Source organism: Colletotrichum tamarilloi (assembly GCF_030869305.1).
Source record: "Colletotrichum tamarilloi strain Tom-12 chromosome Unknown Scaffold_10.1, whole genome shotgun sequence".
In the NCBI taxonomy this organism is placed as follows: Eukaryota; Fungi; Ascomycota; class Sordariomycetes; order Glomerellales; family Glomerellaceae; genus Colletotrichum; species Colletotrichum tamarilloi.
Genome location: NW_026849393.1, coordinates 518836 through 537339, shown reverse-complemented (window position 1 = coordinate 537339; position 18504 = coordinate 518836). Strand labels below are relative to the sequence as shown.

Here is an 18504-nt window from a genome sequence, read left to right as displayed (position 1 = left end):
ATAGCAGGCTTTTTTCCCTCTACTTGACGCAAGTCCTATGATATTCCAGAGCACTGGAGAGGGGGCCAGGCGTTTTTTGTCTCGATGAGGATACAGAACACCGATTCGCCCCCCCCCCCCCCTTTTCAGGGAACTTTCTTCTCTCTTTGTGCTATAGTCCTTTCTGCCTACCAGGAAATGTCCCGTATCACGAAGTAACTTGTATTTCACTTCAAGCGTGGTTCCGGGGGCTGTCCCTCGGGTAGGAAACAAATACACCATGGCGAGCGATGCGTGAAATTCTCTTTGGTATCCCTGTAGAGACCTCGAACCTCTAGTCTCGGAAGTCTTCGTTCCTTAACTAAGAGCCGGCTTGTGTTTGGAGAGCCAATACTGTCCACATCGATGGCCGATTTCCAAGTCATATAGGGCATAAGTAAACAGTCACGGTACCATTCACTCGACAGACCTTAAACAACTCCATAGACCGCAAGGGCAAACGGAATGCAACGTGATGCTGTATACTAAATCCACTCTCATTTTGGTATCATTTTCTAACAAAGCACGCGATCAAATCTTCCCGCTATGGCACGCGCTCCAAGCCTACAACCAAAGCGGACATGCAACCGCTCCTTTCGCTACTCCTACAAGGGAGGCAGCTCCTCTCGACATATAGGACATTGTAATCTAAAACGCATCCAACCCTCCAGACACGCGCTGTGGAAGATATGCCGGCACGGCGTCACCATGTAATTCCTCCTCGTAAACACGCCGACGACCCCTCCGGCCGTCGGATCCTCCTCGCCCGCCCGCATGACGGGCACCTCGAGCACCTCACGGCAAATAGCGCAGTCGATGGCGCGTAGGTTACTCCCACCACCGCCGCCCTTCTTATCCCTCACGTCCTCGCCGCCGCTGCCCGACCTCACCCTCTCCAGAGACGGCGATCCCGGCTCCGAGAGCAGCCCGATCGGCAGCCCGCCGGCCTCGACGCCATCCTCGCGCAGGATCGGGTGGTAATCCCACGCGTCAGGCGTCCAGCTCTTTGGTATACCGAACCGCGGGCCGAGCACGTACTGGAAGGCGAGCACCCAGAGCTGGATCCACAACCACGCGCAAAAAACGAGGAACGCGCGCCGGTCCGTCTCGGCAAAGAGGAAATTGTTCTCGTAGACGTAAAAGTAGGCAAAGGGGAGCAGCCGCAGGACGGACTGGCCAATGACAAACTGCCAGGTCAGCGCGCGGCGGCAGTTGCGGATGATGTTGCGGTGGATCTGCGGCACCCAGAAGGAAAAGTAGACGAGGGCCACGCTGTTGACGAAGAAGTTGCGCACGCGCGGGTACCAGGACGTGGAGGCGATGGAGACGAGGAGGATGAGGGACACGGTCATGGCGAAGCGGAATATGACGGACTGGAATGTGACCTCGGGCCCGATGCGATGGCCGCCGCCTGCGCCGGTGCCCGTTGTCGGTACGGCTGCCGCACCGCTCGCGGCGTCTGCGATCTCCGCGTCGATATCCTGATCCGAGGGAATGATGATCGGTGGCGAGGGTGCTCTCCTGCGAGGCCCCGCGGTGACGGGCCGCGGGAGGGAGTCCGCCTCGAGACCTTGCGCAGGCGTTGCCGGCGTGCGCGGCGAGTTATTGTTTGCGTTTTGCTGCTCCCTCTCGGCGCGCCTTCTGTTCTCAGGCTCCTGCACTTTGTGAATTTCCGCCAAAAAGAACCCGCCGAGGGACATGGACAGGAATGCTGAAAAGAGGAGCGAAAGTGACTCCAGGTACGTGATGCTGGCATCCAAAGCCCACATTGACGCAGCGGCGAAGATGCCACCGTCTACCATGACCATCATACTGATGGTCGAGTAGCTAATGCGACCCATCGTCGAAGGTGTAGCTGACTCCTTCATCTGCTGTTTGAGGAGGAGGGCCTGCGTGAGGATCACCATCGCGAAGAGGAGGATCCATACACGGATCTTGTGGTAGATAATCTCCGTCTTCATGCCTTGAAGATGTTGTCCATCAACGGGAGCGAAATCCGGCGGCCCCTTGGTCTCGAGAAAGAAGGCGCAGTCTGGGGACCAAATGACGGCTGAGAGCTGGAGCTCTGGGACGCCGCGAATGGGTGCGCCTTTCGGGAATCGTAATTCCTGCTCAATGTCGCTGATGATCCTTGCCATGCCCTCCCTGGTTGGGCGAAAGCCCTTCATGTCTAGAAAGTTCCTGTCCGGTGGATGTACTTGGGCATACATGATGTACTCGCAGTGCGGCGTCGGGTTCAGCGTATCCGGTGGGTTCGACAGGTCCGAAGTCCACGGCATCACGCCATCGTTGAACACCTCCTTCTCCTTCCTACGGAGTACTTCAGCGAGGGTCAGGTTGAGCAACCGTTGGCTCGACTGGAAGAAGTCTAGGCTGGGTGCTAGATGCGGCAAACCGAAAATGCCGTCAAACTTCTCGCTGGTCGTCGTCAACAGGATGGTCCCCTGACGAGGCCACTGGACACCATGTAGCCTCATCTCCCAGTTGACGCCGCTGCCCTTGAAATCCTCAATGGTAATGGAAGCCTTTGCGCTGCGCACCTTGCCGCCGGACGAGGGGCCCTCGTCGTCCTCAACGTCGCTGCGGTAATCCAGCTCCCTCCCGTGCTTACCAGTGTCGACGAGGTCCATCAAGATCTTGCCCTCGTCTCCAGTGATATTCCTGGCCCACTCCGACTGCGTGCCGCTCCAATGCAGGCTCGGCGTGATGGCGCTCAGGTTGTAGTTCGTCCATTCTCTCCTCGACGTCGCTTCCCTCCGGATCCAGGTCCCCTTGACCGCGCCCGTGGCGTTCTGCCACACCGGCTCTCCCTCTCCAATGTCCCACAGGTTCACCCCGCCGACGGGCGGTATCGCGTTGTGGCTCCATTCCAAGCAGCGTTCCCGAAAGCGTTCGAGATCGTCCCAGGCGAAACCGTCTTCGGGACGGAAACCCGTCAGGTTGAGCGACCTAGGGAGCAGGTCCTCGGATGTGCCGTTCTCGCGCGGTGAAAAGTCGCCGTACGTCGAGGTGTTTAGGAGGTCGAGAGCGTGCTGGTGTCGCCGCAGGCGCAGGATCGCCAGGTCCGAGGCGGAGAAGAGAGACGCGCCGCCATTGCCGGGGGAGAGGAGGATCCAGAAGACGCCGACGAAGGCGAGGGCGAGGAAGACGAGGCGCGGGTCTCGGTATGGACTGGGCATGGTGTGCGGCGTGCCTTGTGCCGCTTAACTCGGGGCCATTGCTCTGCTGCTCTGGCCGGCGGGTGTCGGTTGTTGCAGGAAGCCTCGTTGGTCGAAGAAAGGAAGACACAATTAAAGAAAGTCTGTAGCGTAGCAATCGGGAATGGGTGACGATGTACAGATGAACTGAACACTGTAGACCAAAAGTAACTTTGAAGACGGATGACGGCATCAGCCAAGTTACTGAAAGCGGACCGTTTGACGGCGCAACGGATACCGGAGCCCGGGGATGCTTCAGTCGTCTTATCGCCTTAGGCAGGCCCCACTGGAGGGCGGATAGGTACCCATCCCCTGGTGCTAGCGCTGCACGCCGCAGCAGACACCTTCCAGAGCTGGCCTCCGCGTGCGCATCTTGGCCCCTCCGCATTACATGTTTGCTGGAACCAACAGCGCAAACACATTGAACCCCACCAAACCTGGACCGCTTCATCTCTCATAACTCCCAGCCAGCCAAACATCAAGGCTCACAACCCCGCCGACGTTATCTCAAAAACAAACAAAACAACTTAGACAACAGCGTCGGGATTTTCACACTCTGTTTCTACCTCTGACTATTGAAAGGCTCTCTCGCAGATAAACAATGGCCTCCAACAACCCCGACTCAAGCGCAAACCAGTCTGCGGTCAGTTACTTCACCTTTCACTTGGCCTCTGGCACGTCGCCTGTCCTGCTGTAGACCCAGGGCGGCAAATAAAGTCATGAGCATGGCTTTCCATAAACTAACCCGAAGAACCTCACAGATCTCTGAGGATCCCAAGACAGACGTCAACGCAGCCGTTGAGGAACTTCTCAACACAATCTCTAATAAGTTCGCGGGCGTCTCAAGTGAGATATTTGCAAAGAGTAAGTCTAGGAAGTCCCCGAGAAAATGAAATCTAGCTCATGTTCCTAAACTACGTACTAAAGCTACACAGTGGACGAAATGTCTCGCCGCCTTGACAACCTTGAGGCGGCTCTTCTAGCTAACAAGGAGAAGGACGCCGGCCCGTCCAAGTCGTCTTGAATCAGAATCTTGATGGCATACTTCACGAGGCAAGTGGTTCGCATGCCGATGGCGTTATCGTTCATGGGACAAGCTCACAGGAGCTACATATGATGTTCGGGTTCCACGAGGCAGACTTGAGTTATACTTGTTATTGTTATTCATCATCATCGGTATCCTAGACTACCAATCCCAACTGGAGCTAAACACACCCAGTTGCATGTTGCTTGCTTTTCAACCTCCCAGAACCTACCCAAGCCCAGAGTTCAAGATGCGTCTGAAAATCGCTGATAGAGTTCACTACAACTCCTCCTTCTCACCGGTGACCTTCTCCAGGAACTTGCGGAGAATGTTGGTCTTGCTGGTGATCTCGTCACGCTTGGCAGGGGCGAGTCCACCCTTGGAGAGGATGCCGTCGAGACGCTTAAGCTCCTTCTGGGCATAGCCGTCGCTCTTGCTGAGCTTGTCAAAGACGCGGACGTAGTACTCGGCGTACTTGTACTGGGCCTTCTCCTTGAGGGTCTCGGCCTGCTTCTTAGCCTCAGCGGCAGCGTCGGCCAGGCTGGTGCCACCAGTGTACTTGGCGACGATCTCGTCGAGGGAAGCAATGGTACCGGCGATGGCGTTAAGAGCGCCACCGGGGCTGCGGTTGGTGCCGGCCTTCTCGTTGATGAAGTTGACAAAGTCCTCCTCGCTGCGGCCGCCGGTGTAGAGCTCGCCCTCCTTGGAGCCCTTGGGGAAGAACTTGATGGTGGGGTAGGAAGAAACACCCTGGGCAGCGGCAGTTCCCTTGCTGTTCTCGGCCTCGGCATCAACCTTGGCGATAACGACGCCCTCGTCAAGAACGAAGTCCTGGGCGACAGTCTCCCAGATGGGGGCGAGGGTCTTGCAGTCTGTCGAGGAGGATCAGGTCAGCATTGTCGGCTTAGAACAAAGGGAATGATGAACTTGAGACTTACGTCCGCACCAAGGAGCAGTGAAGGCAATGAGGACGTCCTTGTCGCCGCCAATGGTGGTCTTGAAGGACTCGTCGGTGAGCATGTTAACGGCGCTGGGCGGGGTGTACTTCTTCTTGGGCTTGACACTGGTCTTCTCCGTGATGAAGGTGCTCAGGGCCTCAAGATCACGACCTCCCTTATAGTCGGTAGGCTGATCGCTCTTGCCGTCGAACCACTTGAGAGTAGGGAATCCCTGAATCCCGAACCTCTTGCCTAGGTCTCTCTCGGCGTCGGCGTCCACCTTGGCAATCTGAACATCCTTGGAGGACTCGAAGGCGGTGGCGAGCTCCTCGTAGATGGGAGCAAGGTTCTTGCAGTGGCCGCACCAGGGAGCAAAGAACTCGACGAGAGTGGGCTTGCCAGACTTGAGGACGACATCGTCAAAGTTGGAGGGAATGAGGTCAAGCACGGCAGACTTGGCGGCAACGGTAGCTGCCAGAGCGCCGAGCACGAAGCTCTTGAGGACGACCATTGTTGCTTGATTGGATCGGACGAGGAGGAATGAAAAAGGCTATATGGTATCTCGACGAAGAAAAAGAATAGCAAGCTGCTAAAGAAGATATCAGCAGTTAGGAATAATGGTGGTGCAGACCAATGCTTTGAAATCAGCTGGTGAAGGAATTAGGAAAGAAGCCACTTTGCAGGTCGTCCCCCAACGTCACAGAAGAGCTCAGTCCCTTGTTCCTTCTCCAACAAGCGGCGTTCCTAGGTAGGAGGGGCCCACTTGAAAGCAGGGGGGCAAAATCTTATCAGCAAAGCTTATCGCCTATCTTATCTGTGTCACGTGCATCAGCAAAGCACGGACTTCCCCCAGAAGCGAAGGGGGCTCCAACCCACCCTGACCCAAGCCCCAGCAAAATACAGGCGCACAAAAATTTCCGCCAGACGTCCTCAATCCAACCACAGCCAAACCATCTCGAGTTTTCGCCGACCACCCTCTCGACGACACCGCCCACCCGCTCGACAACCGCCATCATGTCTCACGAGTCTGTCTGGAACTCCCGCCCCCGCAACTACGGCAAGGGCTCCCGCTCTTGGTACGAATAAAATTCCCCCTCTCTCAGCGAAGATTTTGGATGGAAGGAAATGGAATCGGGAATATTGGAACGCGCGCGCGCAAATGCGCATAGAAAGAAAGCAGAAATGCTGACATTTTCACTTTTCATAGCCGTGTCTGCAAGCACACCGCCGGTCTCATCCGCAAGTACGACCTCAACCTGTGCCGTCAGTGCTTCCGTGAGAAGGCCAAGGACATCGGCTTCAACAAGGTATGCGAAATACAGATAACCCTGGGGACCTACGATCGACTTTGGCCTGAGCCTTTTACCCCTCGTTCGGCCATGACTTTCAGAAAGCGCAAACCGCTAACCCGAATCTGTCATTCTACAGTACCGTTAAATTGTCCAAAACTCCGAGACGGCAAAGGATGGGAACTTGGTGAAGGTGGTTGGGCATGAGTGGCCCGTGGAAAAATGCATTCAGACAAGAGGGAAGGCTTCCAAGGGCAATTGGAGTTCTTATGGCTGGCTTAACGGAAAGTGCAAAAATCCGTCGGACGTCCAACTGAGGATAGACGAATACCACGACATTGAACCTTTTACCACCATCCAAAATTTTGGGGCCCTCAATATCAAGCAAAGAAAGACTGAGCTGAGCTGCGCGTGAAGACGGCACGACTCACCTGTAGCTTGTGAAACCGCGCGACGCCTGGGTACCAAGCAGCTAGCTAGTCTGGTCCTCCAAGTTCTGGGGATGTAATTGATGACTCGAGGTTTATCAAGTAACACGATGACATATCAAGCGAGCATATACGCGTTGACATGAGCTAGGAGTAATAATGTTGTCGTGTGGCACAAAGCACAGATTGTTCTATTGTCCATCGTCTTCTAAAAGTACATGATTCAAAGACAAGAGGGTGAAGTAGAGCGGAGATCTTTGAGCCCAAGACCCGACAATATACACGAGCTCGAGGGCTCAAAGCGGAAAACTCTGGGTCGGTTGTACATGAAATCGTGAAGCAATCCAACTCCTTTTTTGTACAATCCCAATTTTTTCACCATCCGGGTTCCCATTTCATGTCGGGGAAGTTGTGTTTCTGGGTGCCGTTTCACGTAGTTTTGAGATATTTTTCGGCGAGTATCCCTTATTTCAGGATACGGGTGATGAGACCAGTGGCGACGGTGCGTCCACCCTCACGGACGTTGAAGCGCTGGCCAACCTCGACAGCAGAGGGGTGGTGCAGCTGAGCAACCATCTCGACATTGTCACCGGGCATGACCATCTTGTTCTTGGCGTCCTCGGTTCCCTCGGGGAAGGTGAGGGTGACGGACTCGTCGGCAGTACGGAGGTACATCTGGGGCTTGTAGTTCTCGTGGAAACCGGTGTGGCGGCCACCCTCATCCTTGGACAGGACGTAGAGGGAGACGAGGAAGCTGGAGTGGGCCTTGACGGTGCCAGGCTTGCAGACGACCATACCACGGCTGATATCCTCGCGCTTGATACCACGGAGAAGAAGACCGGAGTTGTCACCAGCACGGGACTCTTCGCAAGACTTCTTGAAGGTCTCGATATCGGTGACCTTGGACTTGATGATCTGGTCACCCTTGCCGACAATCTCGACTTCGGTATCCTTCTTCAGGAGACCACGCTCGACACGGCCGGAAACGACGGTACCACGGCCAGAGATGGAGAAGACATCCTCAACGGACATGAGGAATGGCTTCTCGAGGTCACGGGTAGGGGTAGGGATCCACTCGTCGACGGCCTTGAGCAGCTCATCAATCTTCTCCTGACCAATCTCGGGTCTCTGGTTCTGCATGGCCATGAGGGCGGAACCCATGATGACGGGGGTCTCGTCACCCTCGAAGCCGTAGGTGCTGAGCAGCTCACGCATCTCCATCTCGACGAGCTCCAACATCTCGGGGTCGTCGATGGCGTCGACCTTGTTGACGAAGACGACAATCTTCTGGACACCGACCTGGCGGGCAAGCAGCAAGTGCTCACGGGTCTGGGGCATCTGACCGTCGGAGGCGGCAACGACGATGATGGCACCGTCCATGTTGGCGGCACCAGTAATCATGTTCTTGATGTAATCGGCGTGACCAGGGCAGTCGACGTGGGAGTAGTGGCGGTTGTCGGTCGAGTACTCGATGTGGGCAGTAGAGATGGTGATACCACGCTTGCGCTCCTCAGGAGCCTTGTCAATGGCACCATACTCGAGGAAGTTGGCAAGGCCCTTCTCGGCCTGTCTCTTGGTGATGGCGGCGGACAGAGTGGTCTGTTGGGAGTTTGGTCAGTATTTATCGCGCATTGGCACAATCCTCTCGGATCTTGCTTGATATGTACCTTTCCGTGATCGACGTGGCCAATAGTACCTGTAGAGGTTCCCCCAGATTAGCTACATTTCCCACGCATTGATCGTCCAGGTGCCCATACCAATGTTGACGTGAGGCTTTGTCCGCTCGTAGACGGCGTATGTGCGGTAGACGTTGAGGATGGGAGAGACGTTCTGTCTCTTCAGAGCGGCCTGAAGGGGGCTAACGTTGCCCTGGCGCAGCGAGGCGCGCGCCGTCCGGAAGAACGGCGCAACGGATCTCAGAGAGGCGGACATTTTGGCAGGCTGTGGGTATTAAATAGTACAGTAGAAAGAGAGAAGAAGGAACAGAGAGGAGATGGACGATGGAATTGCTCGTTGTCGACAACGGCTTTTGTGATGGTGAGGTAGGGGGGGAAGGAGGTTGATGAGGTATCGTCTGATGGGAGTCGGCGTCCTCGAAATTTTTTGCTGCCGGGACATTCCTTTTCGACCAGAAAAGACGGGGAGCTCTCTGCTGGAGCTCCTGCATCCATTGGCGGGCCGGTATGTCAGTGCTCTCCCCGGCCCCACCTCGCGAGCCATTCACGTCGCGTCGCCTCCTTGAGTGCTGCTCCGGTAATGCGCGAGTCTTGACTGGCTGGGGCACATAGTAAGTCTTGCACGTCATGCAGAGGGTGGACTTGATAGACCTTTGAAGAATTTCGCCGGAAGGTATTGGGGAACCAAAGAGCCTCAATTTAGATAATTGTTTTCTTAAGTTGACGTTTGTTGGCAGTCGATGGTGTCGCCATGGGCATCCACAATTTGCTTCTGCTAGTGAATCTCGTAGGTCACATATTGGAGTTTTAGCGCTCTGAAGCATTGCACTTCTGCTATATGCCATGATTCAAAGAGCTCTTCCGCCTCAAGATCCAACCGTGATGGATATTTTGTAGATATGAAAGGAAGAGAACGTCCACAGATATCACGTGTGGGATACCTTTCTCGCGTGCTCTCTCAGATAGACTCTGTTAATTCCCTCTGCAATGGTGAAACATCTACCAGAGCACTTTCTTGTCGATCTGGCTAATAGTTCCATACCGCAGATAGTCATGTAGATACATCACTCATCACCGTCAGATCCAGATCCCGACTCACCACCATCACCACCACCCTCGCCGCCCCCATTCTTCCCCTCCTTCGCCTTGGCCCTCTTCCTTAGCTTCTTCAACCGATTCAGCCTCTTCTTCTTCTCCTTCAGCGCCTCCTCCTTACCGGCCTTGAACTTCTCCAGCTCCTCGGCCTTCTTCACCCTCTCCCGCTGCTTAACCCGTATCGCAAGACGCTTCTTCTTCCCAGGCCGCCTCCTCCTCGCCGCCGCCGCGTCTGCCTCCTCCTTTGTCTTCCCAGCATCTCCTCCTGCTGCTGCTGTTCCTGCTGTTCCCTTTGACGATACCCTGGTACCGGGAATCGTCTTCACCCGCCAAGGCTGCTCCATCCCCCACCACCGCCTCTGCGCCCTCTCAAGAACCTCCTCGCCCGACACCGCCGCGAAAGCGAGCTCCGCCTTCACTTCGGGCGTCGGCTCCCCGGCGATGTAGTACGACAGCGGCCTCTTGCGAATCATGGCTCCATCGCCCGCCATCGCGCGCTCGTCCTCGTCGATCAGCGCAATCTTTGTTGCCGGGTTCGACGTGGTGAAGAGGCGGAACTCAAACTCTTCGGGCTCATCGTCTCCGCCGCCGGCATCTTTGCCCGTTTCTCCGTCCGTCGTCGCTGCTGCTGGTTGCTCGGTCGTTTCTGTCGAAGTCTGGTCGGCGTCGGCGTCGTCGCCTAGGTCGAGCATGCCCGCCATACGGGCATGCAGCTTCGCCAGGAGGTCCGCATTTTGCTGCTCGTCGTGGTCCGCTCCTTCATCGTCGGACGACTCCCCGAGGTCTTCTCGCCGGACTCTGTTTCGTGCCAAGTTCTGATCAGCGCTGCTGCAGGCGCAGGGGGGGAGGGGGTCACAGGAGAGGTAATGGTTGCGCCTCACCTCTTTGCGTCAGGAAGCTCAAACATGGCTGCGTATTCGTCGTGGAGGAGGTTGTCAGGTAAGACGGCACCGGAAAGGTGCTCTGGGACGTTGTGACGTTGTGGCGCCAGACGAGTGAATACGATGAGAGAGAGAGCGAGCGAGTGAATTGTAACCCACCCGGCCGTAATTTCGATCGCCGAGTCCCCGTGCAAAGCTGAAGACAGAAAACGGACGAGAGAGCAACTTCACAGTGACACCGGGTGCTATGTGGAGTTCTGAGCACGGGACGGAAGGTTGCAATGTGATGAACGGCGGGCGGGCTGACCGGTGGAATTTCGCCCGACCGCGGAGCCGTTCAATTGAGATTTTCGCTCGCTAAAGTGGGAGCGTCGAACCTTATCTTATCGCGAGTCGTGAGGTCCTACCACTACCGTAAGGTACCTTACCTACCTACCTGAGGTAGAAGAGATGCAATGTACTCATACAAATGGGTGCGACAAGTGAACATGAGGAACGGGCTTCGCTCCAGACACAATGTTTTCAAAGACTTGCGAGCAAGTGCGAATACGGAGTACAAGCCAGATATCGAATGGAGTTGTAACCTATGCAAGTGGGCGGTCACTTTGCTTTACGGCTCAAGATCAATGATTGACGCTGCATCTTTACCGGGTCAAGCCACTGCCGTCGGTCGTCTCTTCGCATTACAACGAAGCTTCTTGAACTTGTTGATAGTTAAATATTTGGGTAGCTAAATGCGGATACCACAATCCTCTTTTCCTCTGTTAGTCGTCAATGCATCAACCACCTCGGGTCATTTGTCAAGCAATTCCAATGAATCTCTCTTCCACCCCACAAAGGTACTTATCGAACAATCTCACCGTGCAAACCCCACCCGTTTAGCACATAGTACGTCAAAACCACACATCTCTTCTTAAAGTTCTTACATTTCTTATCCTTCTCTCCCCCCTCCATCCCAGACATCTGTCTGACCTCTATTAACACCTCCTCAATACAAAACATGACAGCCCTCTCAACCCGGGTGAGGGGGTATCAAAACTTCCTGCCCAGTGTCCGCCGTCAGCTCGTCAACCAGTCCCCCCTCCCCAGCAAGCCACCGAACAAGGAGGTGTGGAGTTTTGATGTATGTACAAACACACCGTGGGAGAAGGGGGGGGGAAATGACAGTCGGAAACATAACGTGGGCAAAGCAAGGGGTGGGATGAAAAGGCGGGCCGGCCTGGGTTCAAACAACGTGGGAAAGTAGTGTAAACGCGCCAGCGGAGTCTTCCACCTCTGCCCCTCCCTCTCTCTCTACGTACCTACGGATACTTCCATTCGCATAGGTTGTTCTCGCTCTCACTCTCGTAGTCAACTTATCATTCCCCGTTCCTATGCTAGCAAGCTAGGCAGGTAGAGGGGGGGGGGGGGGGAGGATCATCGTCATTCCTACCCAGCTGCTCGGGTCCCCACACCATGCTACCAACCATCCCCCCTCCTGCTCCTTCCATTGCGTACGCCTGTCATATCTAGTATCCGGTACATCTCCGCCCCAGCAGTTGCAGTTCCATTTCCATGCCCTCCTCCTCCTTCCTCAGCGACGCATCCCAATCCTACTGCCAGCTTGCCCAGCCTATCCGTACACTTGCGCCGCGTCCGTACATGCATGCATGAAACGGCACGCGCGCACCCACACACTTCACGAGGATCCCACGCGGCCCAGCGGTAGGCTGAACGTAAGCCCTCCCAGCAAGAGGCCCGAACCGGGCATCACCCGCGTTCTTCGCCCTGCGTTTGCGTTTGCGTGGGTTTACGTGGGTTGCGTAAGTGAAAATTGACAAGATACCTTACCTACCACAGTACCTACCTAATTCCAGCGTATCACAGCATTTGGTATGTAGTATTGGTTTGATGGTGGTGGGCTAACGTCAAAGAATACGACTCCATGGAAAACCGAAAAGGATCCAACAAACATCCCACCAAAAGTACCTCTCTTTTTCTTGCTCTCTCTTCTCTCAAAGCGGTCAAGTCTCTGTGGATTCTCATCACGAAGGATTCGGGGCTAGAGTGTTCGGACCAAAGTGACAGGAAACCAAACCCATTCGTATTCTCTTCCTTCTGGGCTCCCTCCCTCCCTATCTTTCTGTCTTTCTCTCTCTCTCTCTCTCTCTCTCTCTCTCTCTCTCTCTCTCTCTCTCTCTCTCTCTCTCCATATTTCTGTTCTTCATTCGCCAAGCCGGCAGCATTCTACAGCTTCTTTCCTCCCTCACATGCGCTGTACGACATAAAAAAACCGGATCAAATCAAAAGTCATAACAAATACAACAAAAGCACAAGGCAAGCAAAAGCAGTATCTTTCCGCCCAAAGCGCACCCATTCCGTCCTATCCCAAGCACCAGCGCCAACGCACCACTAGGACCCCCCTCCCCCCATCACACTATTGGCATCGCAAACTCCCAGCTGAGCGGGCCTGCCGCAGTGGCCCGCCCGCGCCTCTACCTTAGACTCGTGCGTAACGGACCAACGGTGAAAGTGCTACTGGCCAAGGTGTGATCGTGACCGCGCCGTGTGTGTGGGACGTGGGATCGTAGAACGCCGCCGGACGGTGGTGGTGGTGGTGGTGGTAATCTCCCCTCCGCAAAATATGAAAAGAGATGGTCAGACACCTCATACAACTAAGTAGGTGACTTCTGGGAAGAAGGGGGTGGAGAGGTCAAAGGTCCCAATCCGACCCAAGCAAAGTCGGTGGCTGATTTCCCATGTGTGTATGCGTCCGTCGTGCACCAACAGTCGAGGCAGCTTGACTCGGTGGACCAAACACATAAATGACCCGCGTGCCCGGTGCCCGGTGCCCGTATCCGTCTCTCTGCTCATTGTGAACCACCAAATTTAGTTCGAATACGAGCTCTGGGGAGGTTATCCCCAATCAGACACCAGAACCTGGATGAGAAGAGAGTCAAGCTAGGGTTTTGGGGCTGGAATGGATGCTTATTCATTGCCTATTTGCTTGCTTGCGCATTTTCTGGCCTATTTTCTCGCCTCTTGCACTCTCTCTTGCTATTCCTTCTCTCTCTCTTCTCTCTCCCTTCCTCCACGAAACCATCTCTTTCCTCATTCTTCAGCAAATCAAAATCACAAAAAATCTTCATCAAGAGTCCGAGAAACCACGCACAGAAGGAACGCTACCACGTCGGGCGGACGTCCAGCCAACCAGCACTCAACCGCCATCCTTTTCCACACCGCCGGTGCCTTCCCATGCCAGGACCCAACCTTTGGTTCCGCCCCGGGTAAATCAGACGAACTCTCTCCGAGGTGTGGGTGGCGGGACCCAACCACATGGTTGGGACAAGGCTACCAAGCTCAGGACCATCTCACTTTGGACGTCGTCCCATCCTCGAGGCTGAGCCCTTTGTGGCTTTGTCCTTTTTCCTTTCCCCAATACCCTTTCCTTCTCACAGGCAACTCAATTTGCCAACGTTGGCGCATTCGGGAGCAAGGATGCCGAGTAAAGACCACAATGCCTTTCATTGCTTTCCCCGTCCGGTACCCGGCGCTTAACAAAAACCAAGAAATACCATACATATCGTTAAGTAACCCGCCCACACAATGTCGCAGCACGGCCCGGAGCCGGTGATAGAAGCGTCCGGCCGGAGCATTCGACGTCAATGCTATCTTCCGTGTGGTATCGAAATGCCCAGCCACCCAGACAATGCCCGTCTCTTGACGCCGATCTCGACCATGTCGTTGCTGCGCCTACCCAAATTATGCTCGGGTCCGGTCTGTCATGAGACCTTGTAAACAAACCACGCCCATGCCGAGCAGAGCCAAAAATGGCAACCGCCAGAGGGAAACCTCCTTTACCGCGGGATATGCCGTATTTCAATCGGTGTGAATCCCCCGCCTCGACAGCGCTCCAGAATCGAAATATCGCGCCTAGGTACTTGGAGATAAAAAGTCGAATCGGAACCGCAATCACTCTTCTGGCCACGAATTGAAGTTTTAGTGGTACACAGTCAGGGCTTTTGTGCCAGGCGCGGAAACAAGTTCGGCCCTCAAATCTTGCTTCGCTCAACTCAAGCATCGTTCGGCCCGACCTATTATTGCCCCTCATGTTTGGAGACAAGTGGCGTGACCCAGCCGCCAATCAGTAATTCTCGCAGCTAATTAGTGTTCCAGGAATAATGGTTCATGCCATCAAACGATCCCCGGTGGGCGCTGCTGTATGACCCAGGGGCTGGAGGAGCGGGAGCATGCTCCTGCTTGGTGGTTGGCGCAGAGCCTCCGCTCGAGTACTGTTCAGGGAAGCCGTACGGCCTTGCCTCACTGCTGCTGTACGCAACAGTCGAGGTAGGCTCTCCAGCTGTTGTCGTCCATGAACTCGAGGGCGGATAGTAGTCTCGAGATGGGTTGGAGTGTGACGCGGGGGCTTCAGCCTTGTAGGATGGCGGTGCAATATCGCTGGGGTTGTTGCCCACTGCTCCGTACGACGAGCCGTACCGGTACTCCGGGGATGCCTCGTGATGAGACATTGACCCGATGGAAGGCTGGCTTGCATGCCTGGGGCTCTTGGTAGGTCGAGGGTTATCGACGTATCTGGGCACGTTGAGCGCGTTGTCTGAGCTCGATGCCATTGCCGTGGCCGATACTGATAGTGGTGGCGGAGCAGTTGTGCTTTGCACATAAGCGTATTGTGTCCTGATCGGAGGCTGTTGCTGTTCGTTGGCAACCAGGGAAAGCTGAACGGAAGGCATCGACGTTTGCAAAGGCATATCATGGGCCTCTCCACCGAAGCTTGCACTTCCCGGCAGAGCAACCTTATGGTAAGATTCTCCCATTGTCGTAGCGGGGTAGCTTGCTGAGCCAGCTGGTGGTAGTTGTGGCATCCCGGGCACAGAGTTCGAGGAGGACCAGTTGGGGTATGAGCTAAGATGGGTCAGTGACCGGGCTTTGTATCGCAACAATGTCGATCAAGTGATAGACATGTACTCTGGATGGAAGGGGGGAGGGGGCGTTGTTTAGCTTACTTGGATCTCATGGCTCCCATGGGTGCTCCAGGCATCTTGGGCCCTCCTGCGTTAAAGGTGAAGGCGGAACGAGGCATCTGCATGTCCAACCCTCTTGCCTTGGCATCCTGCGGCTTGATAGCCAACGGTCCCGCCACAATACCCAGTCCAGTCTCAACTAAGGCCTGGCCCCTGGAGCCAGCGCTCGATCCTAGCAAGGGAATCTCCTTTCTTGCCTGGAAGTTGCGAGGGCTACGGCCCCGGACAACAATAGGCGCGGTAGTCGCTTCAGTAAGCACAATCTTGCTTCCGTTGGCCAACGTCCCGACAACCTTGAGGTGGAGCACAAAGTGTTGCTGGAGTTCCTTTCGCCGCCCGTTGTTTGCGGTGGCACTTTGTCAAATCAGCCGAGATTCGTCACGTCTGCGCGCAAGTGCGCCTGTTTCGGGCTGATACTCACATTCTGAACTGCAGTCGGCGCCAGCCAATGGGATAAACGGCATACTCGCCATCGGATTCCGAACCGTCTTCTTGGAAGGGGATAAGGGGAAGCGACGCTGGCTCCTGGTCCGGGGTTTGGGTGATCTCGGGAGAGTTGGGTGGGGGCGTCTTCCAGGGGATGACGATAAGTCGGACGGGGTGGCCGTCGACAGACTCGATGGCAGAGATGGTCACTTCAGTGTTGCTGACGGGGACCGTCTCGCCAGTCTCGGATATAACAGAGAGCTGGCCTCGTGGGGTGATGAGAGAGCCGCTAATCTGGAAGAGGTTTCGTCGGTAACAGGTCAGTTCGGGCTGGAGGATGGAACCATCGGTGCTGTTGGCTGGCATTTCGGAAAGGAAGAACATTCCGTGCAGCTGAGCAGAAAGCTCCAGCTGCTGCATGCGTCCATGCTGGTCGACAATAGTGTGCTTGTCTTGTACCCTCTTGAACGACAACAGCTTGTGGTCGTGGTTGACGGTAAGTTTGGAGCCATCGTCTCTCAGGTCCTGGACAATCTCCTGGTAAGGGGGCTGTTCGGTTTGCGAGTAGGGTCTCTTGAGATTGGGGAAGCTGTGGTGGGATGTCAAGCTGGGATGCGAATGTCTATCGTACGCATCGGGCTCGTCTTGAGGGTAGCGACCATAGGGATAAGATCCGTGGTCTACACTCGGGTGGGTGCTTCTAGGGCGTCCCGCGTGTGGTGAGTTGGCGGCGTGGCCTCCGAGGCCAGAATCCAGGCTGTTGTTGAATCGAGACGACATTTGGACGGGACTCCCATAGTTCGACCAAAGATTGGAATGTGCCGGCTCTTTCAGCTCTGCCATGACGGGGTAAGTGACCGTGGTTGACATTAGAGCATGCCTCTCTGATGCGCTGTAGTCCTGTTCCAGACCCAAGCGCGCTTCTGTCACTCTGCTTCTTCTTCTTCTTTCTTTGTCTCTGGTCTCCGTGTGTACTTTACACAAGGATATGTCGAGGTCCTTGCTGGGTAGTCAACAAGGGCATGTACGTTGTTGATGTAAGTCGTCTTGACCAAAAGAGGTTGGGATTGGTAAAGAGAAGGAGAGGATGAGCGAGTGTGTTATTTGATCTCGAGGAGTGATGGCGAAGACTCGAGAGATGCAGAAGATGCAAAGATGAAGTTGAGGATCAACGGACGACGGTCATGTTTAAGGTTGCAGGGAGAGATGTATACTTGTATCTGACGGGGTGAATGGGTCGCAAGAGGACGGTAGATGTTGGAGGGGGTGTCTGATGAAAATCTTCGGCACTGTTCTGGGGTGGATACAATGATGGGGCAGGGCTGGGGGAGGCCAGCCAAGGCAAGGTCGAGGTTCAAGGTCAAGGTTGCGTCGAGTCGAGTCGGAGTCGAGTCGAGCAGCAAGTTGATGTCTCAACGGGATGTCCCTCCTGCTGGGCCGTTGACCTGTGCCTTCTTCAGCGGCAGCGGCAAAGGCAAGGTCACCGGTACAACGTGATGGCGGGTTCTTGGACAGGACGGTCAGTGCATGCAACCATACTGGGAAGGAGAAAGGTGAGGAGCGGGCGATCTGGTGAGCGGAAGAACAAGGCACGCTATGGAGCTACGACGATGGAGTATGGATGCGCCCTGCAGAGCGGCGACCAGGTTTAGGGAAATACCCTTCTTAGAAGGCGGCGCTATGGGGAAGGGAAGGGAAGGGGGCACGCAGGACGCAGGACGCAGAAGCAGCAGTACGCAGGCCGTGGTAGACCCAGACTTGCAGACTGGTAGACTGGGAGCAGAGGAGGAGGAGGAGGAGGAGGAGGAGAAGAAAGAAGACAAGGTCGTCGACGAGGGCCCAGGACGAGGGGCGGCACTGAAACGGTTTGATAAGAGCAAACGAGCACAGTTCAGGATACCAGGTCCAGGGCCTTTTGTTGCTGTTGCAGTAGTGTAGCTCTGGTTTATGAATTTGCATACGGACTACTGGCCCGTCCAAGCAAAGGTACGCAATATTTACCTTACCTTAGTTTTAGTGAGTTATTAGTGTGAGCAAGACCACAGAGTGAACATGACGGGCGAGCTCCGGGGGGATGGAGAAACAGCGCATCACAAAACGCTTATTCGCCCAAACGCACTTACGAACAAGTAGAACCAGCCGACGCATATTCGCACATCCAAGACCAGTCTTGTCTTCATTACCCGCACCCGCACATAAACATACATACGATACCTGAGGAAAAAGATGCATAGCTACGTAGGTATCATGGATACGTACGGGTTGAATGGCCCCGGTTGGACAGTGGCATACACCCACTTTCTCTCTCTATCCGTACCGTACCGTACCGTTCATACACACTCACTCACTCTCTGTTTCTCTTCCTCCCCTCTCACTCGGTCGCCCTCAAAGACACGCGCGCGCACATGCACACACACACTCTCTCTCTCTCACTCTTTTTCTCTCCTCCCCTCCAGCACACCCCCGCTTCTGCCGGAGGCGTGGACAAGTCCCTTGCACAAATTGGTATCG

At 55.2% G+C, this 18504-nt stretch overlaps 10 protein-coding genes across 10 annotated transcripts; 4 read left to right on the top strand and 6 right to left on the bottom strand.

Annotated features, from left to right (window-relative positions):
* Positions 1-623: 623 nt before the first annotated feature.
* Positions 624-3197, bottom strand: CTAM01_04338 (uncharacterized protein; the record flags this gene model as incomplete). The annotated part of the gene is made up of 1 exon (XM_060520368.1): positions 624-3197. The coding sequence occupies one exon, from the start codon at positions 3195-3197 to the stop codon at positions 624-626; it is 2574 nt and encodes an 857-aa protein (XP_060385013.1).
* Positions 3198-3816: 619 nt separating this feature from the next.
* CTAM01_04337 (heat shock factor binding protein 1) lies at positions 3817-4239 on the top strand (the record flags this gene model as incomplete). The annotated part of the gene is made up of 3 exons (XM_060520367.1): positions 3817-3858; positions 3977-4079; positions 4151-4239. The coding sequence occupies 3 exons, from the start codon at positions 3817-3819 to the stop codon at positions 4237-4239; spliced, it is 234 nt and encodes a 77-aa protein (XP_060385012.1).
* Positions 4240-4518: 279 nt separating this feature from the next.
* Positions 4519-5688, bottom strand: CTAM01_04336 (protein disulfide-isomerase erp38; the record flags this gene model as incomplete). Its single annotated transcript, XM_060520366.1, has 2 exons — positions 4519-5111; positions 5178-5688. 2 exons carry the CDS (start codon positions 5686-5688, stop codon positions 4519-4521), a joined length of 1104 nt encoding a protein of 367 aa, XP_060385011.1.
* A 503-nt stretch (positions 5689-6191) lies between these two features.
* On the top strand, positions 6192-6614 carry CTAM01_04335 (40S ribosomal protein S29; the record flags this gene model as incomplete). The annotated part of the gene is made up of 3 exons (XM_060520365.1): positions 6192-6253; positions 6385-6484; positions 6606-6614. 3 exons carry the CDS (start codon positions 6192-6194, stop codon positions 6612-6614), a joined length of 171 nt encoding a protein of 56 aa, XP_060385010.1.
* Positions 6615-7117: 503 nt separating this feature from the next.
* On the bottom strand, positions 7118-7222 carry CTAM01_04334 (uncharacterized protein; the record flags this gene model as incomplete). Its single annotated transcript, XM_060520364.1, has 1 exon — positions 7118-7222. One exon carries the CDS (start codon positions 7220-7222, stop codon positions 7118-7120), a length of 105 nt encoding a protein of 34 aa, XP_060385009.1.
* Positions 7223-7359: 137 nt separating this feature from the next.
* On the bottom strand, positions 7360-8826 carry CTAM01_04333 (translation elongation factor Tu; the record flags this gene model as incomplete). The annotated part of the gene is made up of 3 exons (XM_060520363.1): positions 7360-8493; positions 8562-8590; positions 8652-8826. 3 exons carry the CDS (start codon positions 8824-8826, stop codon positions 7360-7362), a joined length of 1338 nt encoding a protein of 445 aa, XP_060385008.1.
* Positions 8827-9634: 808 nt separating this feature from the next.
* CTAM01_04332 (uncharacterized protein) lies at positions 9635-10572 on the bottom strand (the record flags this gene model as incomplete). Its single annotated transcript, XM_060520362.1, has 2 exons — positions 9635-10463; positions 10547-10572. The coding sequence occupies 2 exons, from the start codon at positions 10570-10572 to the stop codon at positions 9635-9637; spliced, it is 855 nt and encodes a 284-aa protein (XP_060385007.1).
* A 2794-nt stretch (positions 10573-13366) lies between these two features.
* Positions 13367-13816, top strand: CTAM01_04331 (uncharacterized protein; the record flags this gene model as incomplete). The annotated part of the gene is made up of 1 exon (XM_060520361.1): positions 13367-13816. A coding segment is annotated over one exon (450 nt), but the record flags the coding sequence as incomplete, so codon positions are not given.
* Positions 13817-14685: 869 nt separating this feature from the next.
* On the bottom strand, positions 14686-16965 carry CTAM01_04330 (NDT80/PhoG like DNA-binding family protein; the record flags this gene model as incomplete). The annotated part of the gene is made up of 3 exons (XM_060520360.1): positions 14686-15448; positions 15550-15921; positions 15989-16965. Coding segments are annotated over 3 exons (2112 nt in total), but the record flags the coding sequence as incomplete, so codon positions are not given.
* A 336-nt stretch (positions 16966-17301) lies between these two features.
* Positions 17302-17931, top strand: CTAM01_04329 (uncharacterized protein; the record flags this gene model as incomplete). Its single annotated transcript, XM_060520359.1, has 2 exons — positions 17302-17479; positions 17663-17931. The coding sequence occupies 2 exons, from the start codon at positions 17302-17304 to the stop codon at positions 17929-17931; spliced, it is 447 nt and encodes a 148-aa protein (XP_060385004.1).
* Positions 17932-18504: the final 573 nt, after the last annotated feature.